The 17,465-nt window shown below is 43.7% G+C and overlaps 1 protein-coding gene across 5 annotated transcripts in view; it reads right to left on the bottom strand.

Moving 5' to 3' along the window:
• AKAP6 (A-kinase anchoring protein 6) overlaps positions 1-17,465 on the bottom strand; it is a 479,843-nt gene that overhangs the window by 231,091 nt on the left and 231,287 nt on the right. For all 5 annotated transcript variants that reach the window (XM_088456596.1, XM_088456595.1, XM_088456597.1 and 2 more), the window contains one exon: positions 15,825-15,979. In XM_088456596.1, the coding sequence (XP_088312722.1) occupies positions 15,825-15,979 (155 nt within the window). The remainder of the gene's footprint in view (positions 1-15,824; positions 15,980-17,465) is intronic.

The following is a 17,465-nucleotide window of genomic DNA, read 5'->3' as shown; positions in this document are numbered from 1 at the left end:
ATTGCCTCCAGACTTGCTGGAGGCTGAAGTGGTATGTGAGTGCCATCCACAACCCCTATGATGTGTGGGAAGCCAGCAATTTGGTAAAAATTAGCCTTCACCACATTAAGGGAACCCATATCCAATGGCATTTTAATAAAATTATGGAGGTGTTTAAAAAGTGCATCCATCACTGCCCTCAGGATCCTTGAAAAGGAGGATTGGGAGATTCCTGCCACTATTCACACGGTGGTTTGAAAGGATCCTGAGGCACAAAAATGTAACACCGACATTAATTGCGTAAGTGGTGGTATTGCTGTAGGACTGTCAATTTGCCGTTCAAGATCACTCTCTATTAATGAGAGAGTGTCTATGATGATTTGTGGCGGAAGACGGTAGCGCTTTAACACCTCATCATCTGGCATTCCAAAAAGGGTGACATGTGTTCTATATATCTGGGGCCTTGCACGCCTACGAGGCCTACGCCTGGGACGAAGTTGAGGTTGGTCGGGTTCTGGAACCATGGCCAATATAATACGACCAACATCAACCTGAAATGTTAAGCCAGGTAGTTATTGTTTTAGACAAATGTGTGAAGAAAAATATACTTATCTTTTCAAGGAAAACCAAAGATTCTTACAGGCCTGGGTCATGTCATGTGAAATTCCACCTACATTTCAAAAGTTGAAAATATTTTAAGGATTAATTTAATAAACTAGGAATTAAGCCAAATATAGTTGTCGAAAATTTAGAGAAGGGAGCACACATTAGTTCGCAAAATAGTATGCTACATTTAGAGTTAAGACAGGATTTTACACTGAACAAGCACACATTAGTTTGCAAAATAGTACACTACATTTAGAGTTAAGACAGGATTTTACACTGAACAAGCACACATTAGTTCGCAAAATAGTACACTACATTTAGAGTTAAGACAGGATTTTACACTGTACAAGCACACATTAGTTCACAAAATAGTATGCTACATTTAGAGTTAAGACAGGATTTTACACTGAACAAGCACACATTAGTTCGCAAAATAGTACGCTACATTTAGAGTTTAGACAGGATTTTACACTGAACAAGCACACATTAGTTCGCAAAATAGTACGCTACATTTAGAGTTAAGACAGGATTTTACACTGAACAAGCACACATTAGTTCGCAAAATAGTACGCTACATTTAGAGTTAAGACAGGATTTTACACTGAACAAGCACACATTAGTTCGCAAAATAGTACGCTACATTTAGAGTTAAGACAGGATTTTACACTGAACAAGCACACATTAGTTTGCAAAATAGTACGCTACATTTAGAGTTAAGACAGGATTTTACACTGAACAAGCACACATTAGTTCGCAAAATAGTACGCTACATTTAGAGTTAAGACAGGATTTTACACTGAACAAGCACACATTAGTTCGCAAAATAGTACGCTACATTTAGAGTTAAGACAGGATTTTACACTGAACAAGCACACATTAGTTCGCAAAATAGTATGCTACATTTAGAGTTAAGACAGGATTTTACACTGAACAAGCACACATTACTTAGCGAAACATATGCTAAGACCAACACATCTAATTTGTTAATTAATCAAACCAAAAACACTTACCAAAAACAGACAAATATCCCAAAGTTCGAAAAGGTCACATGGTCACAGCCAAAATAACTGTTAAGCAAAAAACAAACAAACAAAAAAAATGTGAAAACAATTTAATAACAAATATATATGGGAATTATTGAAATACTTACTCAAAAATAAAAATAAAATAAAAAATAAATGCAAAAATGCTAACGTAAACAAAGAAAGTAATAAAAAAACACTCCTTAAAAAAAATACCAACTACTCCTTCACGAACCAACAAACAAAGAACCAACCACTACACCGAGAAACCTCCAACAATCCAAAAATGCCACCTCGAATGGAGTCACACCAAGCCATAAATAGTCTTTATTTTCCCGCTCAAATTAAGGACGGACAATAGGAGCGCACAAGGAATGATGCGGCCGAATAATGCTGACACATGTATAAAAACATCACTGAAGGACAAAATCGGTCTGCTACATTGAGAAAAGGCAATGAGTACAGAGCAGCAAAGTACTAGCCAAGAGGCGCCATGTAATTATTTGTTAAATTATGTGAAAATGCTTATGTTTAACATTACATTTTGAAACATTTAACTTTATAAATTTTTATACCATTTTAAAAAAAGGTGTGGAGGATGCCATGGAAGAGGCTGCTGGGCCTAGTAGGCAAACTAGGGCCAAAAAAAAAAGGCAGCCACAATTCACAAGGAAGGAGATGGAGGTTTTGGTGCAAATGTGCAACGACAACCTGGCACAGGCACCAAGGAATATGGGTGCAACCCAGAGATGGAAACTGTGGGACGACATAGCCAGTGCTGTCAATGGGGTGGGTGAGTTAGAACGTTCAACCCGGGAGGTCAAACCTCGGTACGTAAAAACTACATTTGACTAAAAAGTGGTTACAGGTCCAAATACTGCAGTAATAATGCCAAGTTTTTAACCAACAGATGGAGCAACTTCAAATATCGGCTTAAACAAAAAATGGCTGATAGGGCTAGGCATGCAGGGGGAACAGGTGGGGGTCCCACCCCTGTGTCACTTGAGCTCACGGATTTGGAGGAGCTGGCCCAGGGGTGTGTGCAGGATGAGGAGGTGTTTGGCGTGCCGAACATGGATACCGACATGCCAGACTTTGCGGCTCCTCATGTTGCCCCAGGTAAATGTTGTAATGTTAACAACTCAGAAATGTGTTTTGGAAAATATCTCGATTAGAATTTTAATCTTTTTTCTCACAGAGACACAGGTGGATGAGTCTGCTCCAGAGGTGAGCTTTGGCCGCAGAATTTCTTCTGGCTCTGCAGGGGAGGAAGCAGTAGATCCAGCTGGGGACCCTGTGGCAGACAGTCCAGGCCATTCCCCCTCGCAGGCAGTGGCCCTCCTCACTGATCTCAATGTTAAAACGGATCAGCACACCGAGATTCTGCTGAGGATGGACACCAATCTGCTACAGGTGGCGGACGCCCTGGAGGAAAATACTGCGGCCAATGTGAGAATTGCAAATGCCCTGGCGGAAAATACTGGGGCAAACGTGAGAATTGCAAATGCCCTGGAGCAGCTCGTTCGCCAGCACATGTTGGAGCCGGCCTCCCTTCCTGCCGGAACATCAGGACCCTCCACCTCTGGCACAACAACAGCCATCCCTCCAAATGTGCCTAGCCCTATGCCTAGTCCAGAGGCCACAACATCTGCCTCTGGCCAGGCCAGCCAAAGGAGCTCTTGGGCCCGTTCCGGCTCCCTCCAACCCCCGGCCAAAAGGCCTAAAAGGCGATGACAGCACTGTCTAATTACCCCACAATCCATCTCTGTGTTTGCCCCATATTCCTTCATGACAACAACCTCCCTCTCCTTTCTTGTGAATTGTTTTTTTTTTATTTAAGTTGAAATGCCACTTATTTTGTGTGTGTGTGGCCCAAATCATTTTTAAATTTTTTTACCTTATTAAAAATATGTTTATGGCAAAAAAAAATTAAAAATGGACACAATCATTTATTAAAATTCTGAAAAAAAACTGCAAAAATCTATTGTTGATTTATTCCAAAACAGGATAAAAGGTAATCCCTCAAACAAACTTAGAAACAATACAACGGAAATAGAAACATTTAATTTTTTAGACAAAAAAAAGGGTTAAAAACAATTTCAAAGTTACAAAGTTTTAATTAACAGAAGGAAATAAACAAAAGGACGATTGGTTTCTTGTCCCCCAAAAAATTAAGAAAAAAAAAATGCATACTATATTGTTTCCCTAAAAAAGAAACACTTACAAATATTTTAAAAGCCCCCCCCCAAAAAAATTTGTTAGCTAATTGATTGTATGACCCAGAAATTAGCAGCTGAGTAGTTTTTAGCTACTAAAAAAGGTCTATTTGCTAAACACCTTACAAGCAGTTTAGCAATTAAAAGATGATTGTTTTTGTGGCCTCAATTGATAAATCGCTACACCATCGATGAGCCCAAGGAAGTACGAAGAGACCATCGTCATTGTGGTAGACTATACCAGACCACAAGCTGAGCGAGCAGTCTTAATGGAAATTGGATGAGACAGTGACGTATCACTTGTTCCGTTCACATTTGGCGCTCGCATAAGATAATTTATGTACGCCCAAAAAACGCCTCGACACGCCTGCGTTTTTCCATCTCCACCCCCGTCACCACCCCAAAACGGACAATTCTGTCAATCACATTTGACATGTCACTTCCTGTTCGCTGTGTCTACGATCAACTGAAAAATGACCGCAATCAGACGTACGCACATGCGCACTGTTACACCGATGCATGCGTGGTTGGACAACATCGACTGACTACGAACGAGCGGCCGCTTACGAGCAGCTCCGAATCAGGCCCAGTGTACCTGAGGTGCTGGGCTGGGACGTTAGCTGCACAGGAATTGGTATTACACACGTACATAGCCACAGAGTAAGCACAAGGGACCTTGGGGTGAGGAAAGCTGCACACAGTGTACCTGAGGTGCTGGGCTGGGACTTTAGCTGCACAGGAATTGGTATTACACACATACATACCCACAGAGTAAGCACAATGGACCTTGGGGTGAGGAAAACTGCGGCTCTTTGCATCAGAGCCCTTTTTGCGCAGATCAGACACAGGAGTCTAGTTACTAAGCAGTGTTAGGAGACAGAGGGCCTGATTCAGAACCGCTCGCTCTGACAGAGCGCTCGTTACCACCCACAGCTATAGCGAGCGGCCATGATGATGGTCGCGATGGTCAAGACAATCGCGACCATCAGGCTTGCGACGAGACCCTTGAGGTAGGGTCTCGTTCATCGCAAGCCCCAGAGAGCTTTTGGCTCTAACAGAGCCGGAAGCTCTCCACTGACATCACTCATGATGTCAGTGGGGCCGCCCCCAAACGGCAAGCGTTCCCTCGGGAACGCCTCCGTTTGGGCAGCCACCCCCCCGGCCCGCCCACCAAAGGGGGCGAGCTGTCACTCAACATCGACAGCTCGCCCCCTTTGGTGCGAGACCCGGAGCGACAGATTGCCCGTCGTGCGCATGCGCTGTGGGCCACCATCGACCCGGTTGCGAGTGCTCAGCGCTTGTGACCGGGTCTGAATCAGGCCCAGAGTGAAAAGTGATAGGTCTGTGATAAGGTGCCAGCCAATCAGCTCCCAACTGTCATTTTTCAAACGCAGCCTGTGAGATGACAGTTGGGAGCTGATTGGCTGGCACCTTATCACAGACCTATCACTTTTCACTCTGTCTCCTAACACTGCTTAGTAACTAGACCCTTCAGTCACAGATGTCCAAATCACGGTGGTCAGTGTACACTAGCAACACAGCTTTGTTGCTTCCAGTAGTTTTATTCGTGTGGATAATACAAACATTTTTAATGAAAAGCTGCTCGTGCGGCTGACTCGCCCGGGACCTGGCAGGCAAAGAGGAGCTATTAGGCACAACTTGGGCAACAGTGTATGAGGACAGATCTGTAAATAAATTAATTAATATTAGGGTGATAAGTGATTGCTCAATATTGGAAACACTAAAGAAACACAATTCTGGGGAAAAATTATAAATAGCTAGTGGTTCTGCACAATAGGTGCCAAGTAGAGTATAGTGTATATGGGTCTCCAATGGACTTTGCCTTGCATATTGGTCACCCTACTGGGTCCGATATTGTACATTAGTCACTAGTACACTCTCTGTATAGTACATTAGCCAATAAATTGTTATCAGTACTGTACAGTGGTCACAAAGGGTTTCTGCTTTGTGTTAAGTCCACCAGTAGGCTCTGAACTATATAATCTTCACCAATGGATTCTGCAATGTATAGTTATTAGTAAGCTATTAACTGCAGAGCCAACCAATGGCTCTGCAGTTAAGTCACTAATGGACTTTGCATTGAGCAGTGGTTACACAATGGGTTGATTATTAAGTATAGCATGTCATCTGTTCAAGCTGGAGAACAATAATATTGATTCCTACAGGGAGGCTTCAAGTCCTAACAAAGACGGCCCCCAACCTTACTTCTGCACATGCGTGCACCATCTTGCCACTGTGTTAGAGTGCCAATGTGAAAGATGGCCATCGGGGAGACCCGGTATTACCGCTGATCCACAACGCTTAGAGATGCTGGTACTGTTTGCATCCTGCACCGCTACCCACATATAGTCGCCAGCTGGTGACCTGTATGCTCTGCTCCAGCTCCGCTTCATGTGATAAGTCTTGTGTATGCATAAATGTGAGCACGGCTGTACATTTCACATTGCTGCCAAATAAACGACCCCACTGTATAAGTACTAGGCTGTTTGTTGACTCAGGGCATTCGCTGGTGGGTACCTATAATCTGCCATACCACCGCCACCTGTACACACATATTCCAACATCATCTGTATTGTATTTTGAACAACAGAAAGCTTTTTTTATTGTTTATTGGTCAATAAAACTCTTGGTATTGTATACTAGTTACTAGAATGCTTTCTGTGTGTTAGATTAAGGTGCCCACACACATACCGATATACTTACAATCCGACGATGTGTCCGATTTCCCTTAAAATTCTCCCCGGCAGCTCAGCACACGATCAGCACACGATATGCAAACGATATGCACACGATTTGGTGTCCAATCTTCATACGATCTCCTACAGCCAGACTTTTTTATAGTGCATTGTGTCCTACACTGTCAGATCTGCCGTACTGCACGGCAGATCTGAATATGCGATGTTCGACCTGCGGGGGCGCGCATTGCATTGTGATCGTGAGTGGGGACTCACGATTTGGGGATTTTTTACCCGATCTGTCATTCCAATGTGTCGGAATCGACCAGAACGGGAAAAAAATCGCTATGTGTGTGGGCACCTTTAGTCATTAAGATGTTCTCTATATTGCACAGTGGGCCTGATTCAGACGCTATTTGCGGACGGTCGTTCCAAAAAAGGGGCCGGCTATTTAAAATGAGCACTCGCTCTTCGCGGTTTGTTGACACCTCTATGTCTGAGCGAGCGAACGAAAAATGCGCTCGCTATTTTGTAAAGACGCCACTTTGCCGTTCGCATCACACGTCATCTCCGGTATTTATTAGATTAATCGGGTACATCGAAAGGCATCTGAACTGCTCGCAGTGCTTGTGGTAGCTTTTTCCTACCGCAATCACTGCGAGCAGTTCAGGCTAAAAGACAACCAAGTGACGTGGTCAATGACGCTCCTTTAATAATTATGCACTCCCATTAAACGCCCTTTTTACCGTTAGGCACGCCTGCGTTCGGATCTCCACTCCCCCGTTTTCAAGCACCTTCCCCTGTTACCACCCACAAACGGTACATTCTGTAAATCAAATTAGCAGCCCCTCGCTGTTTTGCGAGTGCACGATTTCTGACTGCAATGACTGGTTTGCGCATGCGCATTACGACCCATGCGCATGCGCAGTTGTGCGAACATCGCTCAGAGCCAAACGAGTGGCCGCTTATGAGCGGCTCTGAATCAGACCCAGTATACACTAGTAACTCTCTATTATATGTTCCCTATTTGGTCCATTGGTTACTAGAATCAGGGGCTGGCTGGCAACTTTTAGCCTGGGGGGCAAATGCTTACAGGAGGCCCTGGCAGAAGAGTAGCATGTAGCCAGGGTGCCCGGAGCAAGTGCGTGCTATGGCGCCCCCCCCAAGTGTTCTAGGGAGGACGCAGGCCCATATGGAATTAATGTAAAGTAAAAATAAAGATATGGGGCAGCCCCCTGTAGTGGTGCCCATATGCAGTGCCCCCTGTGACCCCCTTATGTAGGCCTCCAGTAGTGCCCCCAGTAGTGATCCCTCCTATGCAGTGCCCCCAGTAGTGGTCCCCCCTGTGCAGTGCCCCTAGTAGTAAGCCCCTTATATAGTGCCCCCAGTAGTGGTCCCCCCTATTCAGTGCCCCTTGTGCCCCCAGTAGTAAGCCCCTTATATAGTGTCCCCAGTAGTTGTAACCCCAATGCAGTGCCCCCAGCAATGGTACCCCCTATGCAGTGCCCCTTATATAGTGCCCCCAGTAGCAGTCCACCCCCATGCAGTGGCCCCAATAGCGGTAACCCTTATGCAGTGCCCCTTAAATAGTAGCCCCAGTTGTAGTCTCCCCCTATGCAGTACCCCCAGTATTGCCCTTTATATAGAGCCCCCAGCAGTGGTCCCCTGATGCAGTGCCTCCAGTGGTAGTCCCCTCCCCCCTATGCAGTGCCCCTAGTAGTAGCCCCCTCCCCTTGTAGTGCCCCTAGTAGTAGTCCTCCCATTGTAGTGCATCTAGTAGTCCCCCCTTGTAGTGCCCCCACTAGTAGTAGTCCCCCCCATGTAGTGCACCCAGTAGTAGTAGTGCTCCTCCTTGTGCCCCCAGTAGTGATTGCCCCCAGTAGTAGTCCCCCACCTTGTAGTGCCCCCAGTAGTGGTCTCCCCTCTTGTAGGGCTCCCAGTAGTGGTCTCCCCCCTTGTAGTGCCCCCAGTAGTGGTCTCCCCTCTTGTAGGGCCCCCAGTAGAGGTCTCCCCCCTTCTAGTGCCCCCAGTAGTGATCTCCCCCTTGTAGGGCCCCCAGTAGTGATCTCCCCCCCCCCAGTAGACACACGTAATAAAAAAATAAACACTTACCTGAATCCCCGCTCCCGCCGCCGCCATCCGCTCCTCCGTCTGTCTTCCCAAGCCGGCCCGCTCTGCATTATGGGAGAGACGTCATGACGTCCCTCCCATTACCCACTGCAGGAGCCGGAAGATGGAGTGGCTCCGGCAGTGGACGCAGCAGCAGCTACTGAGAGTCTGACAGATTCTCATTGGCTGCTGCTTAAAACAAACACACAGCTGTCGGCGCCAGCGGCTGTGTGTTTGTCAGTCACTGTGTAGCGCTGGCCGAACTCCGTCCGGTCAGCGCAACACACGCGGTGCAGCCTGTGTCACAGAGACACAGACTGCCCGCGGCCTGCGGCCTGCATGGCGCTGTGGCCCGGGGGCACATGGGACCCTGCCCCTGGCCCAGCCCAATGCTGGGCCAGGGGCAGAGTTCCATGTGCCCCCCGGGCCACAGCGCCATGCAGGCGCTGTGTATTAGTAGAATGGGCTCTGCATTGTATACTGTGGAGATGGCGCTGCTTATACAGTATTTTATTATAGCCCTGAAATGTCAACTATCCTAGAAATAAAAAAAACAACATATTTTTCCATGTTGTATTCTCTATGCTGCAGTGCATGATGGGAGCTCTAATAGATGACATAATTTCATGCTGATACCCATGTCTCTGCCTGGCTGGATGTTTCACTTATTGACTGATTTGTCTATTACTGTTACCTGTAGTTTATCACCACCAATCAGGAGCCACATTTTATCTCATAACCAATATTTACTACATTATTTTTTTTTATTTGATCATTTATTCAGGTTATTAATATTTTATTACTGTATTTCACTTGCTACTATTGTATAAGTCAACACCTGCCTCTCTTCCATAAATCAGTCTGGACTAGGTCATTTACCGAGTCCAGACAGCTCCACTAGTAACTGGTTTTGATAACCATATTAACCAATCTTACAGGAGTGTAGTGAATTTCTATTTATTGAATAAGCTCTAAAGATTTTTAACCAGAAAGCGACTTGGGAAATGAGTGGGCAAATCAGGGATGCAGCCTCTGTGTATAAGAGTTGTGTTCTAGTGTTAATAGGGGAATGAATCACCAATATGCCATATAAAGTCCTTCATCTGCACAATCACTAGCAAGTATCCATGAAAATATTAAATCATTGTGTTTTTATTTGATTGTATTTACAAACTATGAATGTGCAATTTCAGAAGCCATCTCCCACATAGACTCTTCTTTCCGATTTCCTAATACTACACTTCAATCTCCTCTTCCTCCTTCATCTCCACCTCATTTCCCTCCACACACCCTCCCATCCTCTCTGGTCAGCCAATAATCACAGCCTCACCTCCCCACTGATTACCACATTTCACTCCCAGCTCCAAGACTTCTCCTGCGCTGCCTCTAATCAATGGAACTTTCTACTTTGCTGTACCAGACTCTCCCCCAACCTCTATTGCTTTAAACGCTCCCTCAAAACAGACATAGCTCTATTTACTACAATCCGCATTTGTAATGGTCACAGTTGAATGGATTCAGTAAAATGGAGGCCCCCTCACTGCTCTGCACAGCTCCCCTGCTCTACCCTCCATTAATTATGGACCACATTTCACAAAAAACAATGGTGCCAGAAAGTATAACAAAACCCCCCTCCCCTCGTGGTCACACCACTATCCCTCTGAAGCTGCTCCGCAATCCCTGGCCACGCATAGACCCTACTAGCAGAGACCCTACTAGCAGAGTGCTCTATGCAGCCGGAGATAGGAGACAGTAGGGACGTACAGGAGGATCAGCGTAGACTGGGATAGACAGCAGGGATCAGAGAAGGCCAGGATGGAGAGGAGTCATCAGGCCGGGACGGACACAGGCACAGCAGTGACCGCAGGCGACACTCAGCATATGCACTCCTGTGCATGATATGAACACCGCAATACTACAGGCGTTTGAAGAAGTTATGTTTTTACCGTGTGTTGTAAAAATGCTTAGTTCAAAAGTAGGGTAATGTGTTAATTTAAAACTTTTACTTAAATTGAACAAAACGCCCACCGAATCTTTCCGTATGCTAACCGAGGCTTACGGGGCAGATTGGATGTCACGTGCATATGTGTTTGAGTTGCACAAAAGATTTAATGATGGTCGTGAGGATGTCAAAGATGATGAATTTCCCAGAAGGCTTTGAACATCAAAAACAAATTAAATCTCCTCATCACCACATACAGTGCAGAGAATCCCCAAATTCCGCGGAGGGTAGAGGGGGTATTACATGGTGGTATTCGTATATGACTAGTCCCCACGAATTCACTAAATTTAACTCCATATTGAAATGGGAGGCAGATCTTTTTTGTGTAGTGTCAGAAGAAGATTGGCATTTCATTTTTAGAATTTGCTTTAGTTTTACCAAGTGAACCTCCCATTCAGAGTACTTTTATAAATTAATCAACCGAATATATACTTCACACCGGTCTTAATGCACACACTTTGGCCATCCCAATCTAAAAATTGTGTTGGCGTAATTATGGGAATGTGGGTTCCCTAGTGCATATATTTTGGTCCTGTCCTAATATTACTAATTTATGGTGTTAGCTCTTATTTCCAAGATAATGAATGTTCCTATTTTACCTCATCTATGAATAGCCATAATTAATTTATATCATGGTGGCTTGTCCACTAATGATCGTTATATATGGGCCACATCCTTATAGCCACTAAACTGATGTCAGCGACATACTGGCGTTCTCCTTATATTTCCAGTTTGGACACTATTGAAAAAGATGTACAATTACATTGTTAATTCGAGACGGCGGGAGTGTCCTATTCCTCTTCAGCTTCCGATTCCTATTATTAGATGGTTTGGCTGGAATGAATATTGGAAAGTGAAAACCAAAGCTTAGTTGTGGTGCTTTCACTATGTTTTTTATTAATCATTTGGTTAATTTGAACCAATTTACTCACCACCGTATTGTATTGTTTTGTATAGGTATCTTGCAGTATACAGGTTTATTTACTATTATTTATGCTACTTTTAAATTGACAGTGATATGTTACTCACTGTTATTGATGTGTTTATATTTCTATTAGATTGTGTACCTTTATTTGATTTTTTCTCATTCCCCCCTTCTTTTTTTTGTATCCCACCCCATACCTTTCTTCCTTTGTACTGTTGAAGAAAACAAAAAAAAAAGTTGGAAAAATTTATAGAACTGTTCGAATTGACCGTCGACTGAGCATCCGAATACAAAAGTGTTCTAGCAAATTTGCGGGAAAGAATCAGAAGAAAGAGGCCAGAGATGTGGAAAAATGGTTTCATCCTTCATCAGGACAATGCACCAGCCCACGCAGCTCTCCCTGTGAAGAAGTTTTTGAGAAACAGATGGCAGTGCTAGAACACCCTCCATACTCACCAGACCTAGCACCGTGTGACTTCTTTCTTTTCCCTAAAGTCAAATCTGTACTCAAGGAAACCCGTTTTGCATCTGTTACTGAGGTGAAGAAGTAAAACAATGGAGCTGTTGAGACTACTGACAGAGAATGAGCTACAGCACAGCTTGACCAATGGAAAATAAGAATGCACCTCGTAAATCAACATATCATGAATTCACTTAATCAAAAAATTAATTTAGAAAAACAACATAAGAATAAACTTATTAAAGCTCTACTTCCAACCTTTAGAGACAAAGATTAGTCCACATATATTTTTATGATTGAAACCAAATGATCAACAGTCAAAGGTTCACAAGGAAGCTAAATCATAAAGTCCTTCCAAAACCTATCAAGTCCAAAACTGGTAGCTGGCTTAATAACCCTAAAGAGATTGTTGTATTGTTTGAAGAATTGTATAGTAAACTACAGTATAAACCTTCTCTTTCACCTAACTCACAGACGAGATATCTTCTGCTTGAGAAATGTTTCTAGTCAATCTGGGAGATGTTGACAGATTGAACCTTTGAGAAGAACTGTTGAGATTAGGGATCTGGTAGAAATGGTAAAATTCATAGACAGGAATGGCCTTTTCCTCCCCTGCTAGAGAAAAAGGTCAACTACATTAATGCTACAATAGAACCCTTTTTACTTACAATGACTTTCTGAGATCAAATCTATACAAGATGTGATGACAAATGATACACTTTTCCATAGGATAAAATGATTGGGGATGTCCTATCAACCCATACCAGTTAGGAGTCACATGACAGGTGTCACTCTCTAATCTTGTAGTTTGCTTTGGCCATGGAGGCATTTCCCAAAGTAAATATAGTCAGACATATGTTTCAGGCTCCCAAAAGAGTTATATTGAATGAAACACCCTTAGAACAGTAGTTCTGAGTCCAAGGACACACGTGTGTGCATTCTGACTGTGTCACAATGCATAGAACAATGTATAGTAATGTGATAAAAGGTCCAAAGATGACTTACAGTATATTTCAAGTAACTGATTTGCTAAGTTTGAGTATTTTTATATGATTTAAATTGTATTTATTGCTAAAATAATCACATGGCAAGTTACCAAAAAGAGTTAATAATCAAATCACAAGATCAAAATGTTTATAACCAACCTGTTCACAAGCCAACAATACCAGTTTTATTTTTCTGTCATTAAAATTTGGACAAAATACCTGGGAACAGCATAATTTGGTTCTTAAGCAAGTGGTATATAGAGTCGTATTCCATACAGGTTTAGGTGACAGCACTTTACAATAGTTCATGGTTGAGCAGAATTGTGGCAATATTAACAGTTGTCCTTTCTGTCCAAATATATCCATTAAAATTACAATTTCATACACTTTCAAAAAAAAACATTGAGACAAATTTGCATGAAGTGTAAAAAAAAGTTGAAGGAAAAACATTGTACAAATCTTATGTTGTGACTTTAATGATATTCAGTTGGCCGAAACTGCCATTTGTTTTATTGCCCTAATGGCTTTCCAAGCCTTTACTTTTTTTTACTTGTGCCCATTCTCCATCTGAATTGCACACAGACATTTGTACCTATTGGTACACGGCTACTTGCTTAAATTGTATTGTTACGTTCACTGAGTGAACTGCTGTCATATATGTCAAGGGCAGACACAGCTCAGTAGGGCTCATTTGCTAACATTACATTTAATTGCAAAATTTGCAGTGAACCATAACAGCCAAACACTTGGCTCCATTCTCTAACTTGCACTAGATATAGAAGGCCTGTTGCAGGGTTCAACGCAAATTATCCTTATATGCTATCACATTGCTTGCACAGAAATAAATTTGCATGTTCGCCCACTAGCGCACGCAGGTGGGGCTTCTATGTACCCAGAAACCCCCCCTGACAGACAGGAGAGCAGGCACCATCCTCTTAAGCCCCGCCCCCTCACGACAAAATGCTGCAATTCACAGGTCAATCGGGAGGAGGCGGACAAATATGACGTGATTTCATTAGAATCTCATAATTTGGCTCCGCCCCCTCCCGATTGACCCGTGATTCACAGCATTTTTCCGCTGCTACAAAGTAAGTGTGTGTAATATATGTGTGACATACAGTAGGTGTGTGTGTAAGGTATGTGTGACATATGTATGTGTGTGTATGTAATATATATATATATATATATATATATACATATACATACAGTATATAGTTGACAAAAATGATGCCTGGGTGCCCTCCCCAAAATAGTATTATATATATATATAAAAAATACAGTCCGGTAGATGGGTGACACTCGGGGTCTTGTATGAAACAAATAAGTATAACTGCTACCACATGCAGTTAGTCCAACGCCTCGGTTTATTACCTTTGTAGCGTGTAACGAAACGTTGGACTAATTGCGTGTGGTAGCAGTTATACTTATTTGTTTCATACAAGACCCGGAGTGCCGTCCATCTATCAGACTGTATTAAATATATATATATATATATATATATACACATACATATATATACAGTATATGTGTGTGTGTGTGTAAACCCCCCTGTAAAAAATCCTGTGTTGGCCTGTACGCCTGCATGCATAGTTATGTGTGTGTGTTATGTAGTTGAACTTGTGTCTATATATCCTTGTGTACCCTTAATTTTTAACCTCAAATGTTTGGACCAGTCATGGAAATCTCAATAGGCAATCACTCTACTGCATTGTGATTCTGAGGATGAAATAATCAGCATTCAAAATATTTTATAGCTCTGAGGGGGATCATTTAGGAGGGGACGGAGGGGAGGAGGAGTGAGGGGAAAACACCACACACACAGTCAACAACAACAAGAACATATGCTGAAGGTAATAAGATACAAGGCTTTATGGGCGCCAGGAGAGAGGAGAGCGGAGTGTGTTTGTACAACTTTAATGACGCGGTATTGTTCAGTGAACGTACATTTGAAATATATTATGTCTAAGGAGACAAAATGCTGTCCTTTAAGGGTCTGTGTAAGCAAATTGTAAAAGTGTTAACCCTTTAGCTGTCAGGAAGGTCTGCATTCCACCAATTACGATAAAACTGCACTAGTTGACAAAAAGCTGCTTTCCGCTTGCAGACCTCTAATGAGCAATGTCTTTGCCCCCACTCTTTTTTTCTTAATTAGTCAAGCCACTCATTAGATGCAGTCATGTGACTAAAGGTGTCAGCGAATAGAGTCATAATTATGATTTATTAGGGCAATAAATATTCTATGGCCATGCTAGGTGACACCCATGGGACATGTTTCACTATGTAAAATGAATATACATTGTTTTATGTAGGTGCTGAGCAGCGCAGGCAACATTAACCCTTCAGTGCCACACATCTAATGCTGACATTTCTGTCAAAGCAAAAAATTTGTATACCAAGATGACAAAAGGTTTTCCCAATCTATAAACGACTATACAGTATCTCACCTCTTCTATAGAGGGTTTTGGATGCTGAAACATAAACATTGAAGGTTCTCATTAGTAGTGGCTACAACCAAAGAATCTCTTTGGAAAGGTGAGCTATATGGAGTACTATACATACCAGCACAAGCAGTCTATTACTTGTGCTTTTCCTGTAAGTGTATGTTGGTGTCTTTAATCCCCTTTGTCCTGGGAATTTCAGTACTTGCCAGATGAAAGACCCATCTTTGCACTCACCAAATGTATCTGTCTTTCCACATGTACTCAATAAGCTGACCCCAGCCAAGACCTACTGTAAGTACATAGGTAGCCCTATGCAGATGGTTCACCTCATATGAATGGCTTTCCACTTTCTGTACTTCAGTCCACTCCCCTGTTGTCTCACCTGTGATTCAGTCACAACCTCAGGGGTCTCATCTCTCTGCAGTATATCTGCCTTAACAGTATCAAGCGCACCCAGGATCCAACTGTGCTGCCTCCGTATCTGCTTCTGCAGCTCCTTCCACTGTGCAGTGATCATCTGCAGCATCTCTTGGAAACCTGAACCCAAGTGACAAAATATGCAGATTGTCAGATTAATGTTCAATATAATGGGTTGCATGTGTGTGTGACAAAACAGACAGAAAGGATCATTTACTACAACTAAGATGGACCCATATTGCTATTTGCGCAGTTACACATACAAGCACTCATTCAGAGGCGGTCGTTAGATGCAAGCGGTCGCACTGAATCAGGGCGGCCACTTGCATCCTGAACGGCCGCCTCCTTGTCAATCGTTAAGCTGTGGGTTACCACCCACAGCTTAATGACCGACCAGGTTATTGGTCGCAATAGTGATCACCATCGGGGCTTACGACCAGACCCTAAGGTTGGGTCTGGGCACTCGTAAGCCCCAGGGAGCTTTCTGCTCTGGTGGAGCAGGAAGCTCCCCACTGACATCAGTGATGATGTCAGTGCGGCTGCCCACAAAACGGTAGGCGTTCGTAAAGGAACGCCTCCGTTTTGGAAACTACCCCCCCAGCCCGCTTACCAAACGGGGGCAGCTGTCGATCAGCCGCCCGTTTGGTAGCGAGCTCCTGAGCGTCAGAGTTTCTTTGTCGCTCCGAGGCTTGCATACGCGCAGTGCGGCCACTGCGCGTGCGCAGGCCAAACCATCAAGTCGGTTACGAGCGCATCGGCGCTCGCGACCGACTCTGAATGAGGTCCACAGTACTTACACAAAGTGCACGCCTACTTCACAGTCCTTGTAACTTCCCCATAAAACACTTACTTTTGTGGGTTTGCTTATACACCTGGAGATGCGTGGGGTGGAAACAATGTAAATGTTATTTCTTTTCAAGCCCAATCCACTAACACTTTAGGATCAGTTTGTTACCAATGTCACCTTTTACCTTTTTTCCCTAAAATACTACTGAGCTTAGCCCAATTTATGTCTTGAATTAATTATGATAGTGAGGGAGATTGGGAATGTCTTTATTGTATCACTGTTATATGTTTAGGAGTGTTTTTTAGGGATGTAGTTAGGATGCCGGCTGTCGAAATCCCAGCGCCAGAATCCATCATCACTTGAGGTGCTGACGCCGGGTTAGGCTGCGGGCAGAGGGGGTTAGGTTTAGGCACCACTGGGGAGTTTGGGTTAGGCACTAAGGGGGAGAGTTAGGTTAGGCACCAAAAGGGTGGGGGGGTGGGGTCAGTTTTAGGCACTAATGAGAAGAGTTAGGATTAGGCTGAGGTGGAGAGGGGGGGTTAGGGTTAGGATGCAGGAAAGGAGGATTAGGATACCCGTCGGGATTCTCAGCATCGGTATACCGCTGTCGGTCTTTTGACCGCCGGCATCCCGACTGCCGATCTCCAGTATCACACCCGTTTATATAGTACACTAGAAGGTGAAAAGTGCATCCTATGCCAAATAACAAGAGATATGGTAAGAACTTACCTTTGTTATCTCTGTTTCTACGAAGTCCATAGGGTCCACAGGGTTGACCTTGGGGTATAGCTTGGATCTGGATTCCCGGGCACCATACAG

This window comes from Taudactylus pleione, unplaced genomic scaffold (genome assembly GCF_031769625.1).
Source record: "Taudactylus pleione unplaced genomic scaffold, aTauple2 ptg000707l, whole genome shotgun sequence".
Taxonomy (NCBI): Eukaryota; Metazoa; Chordata; class Amphibia; order Anura; family Myobatrachidae; genus Taudactylus; species Taudactylus pleione.
The sequence above is the reverse complement of the archived record's forward strand: the minus strand, read 5'-3'. Positions and strand labels throughout refer to the sequence as shown.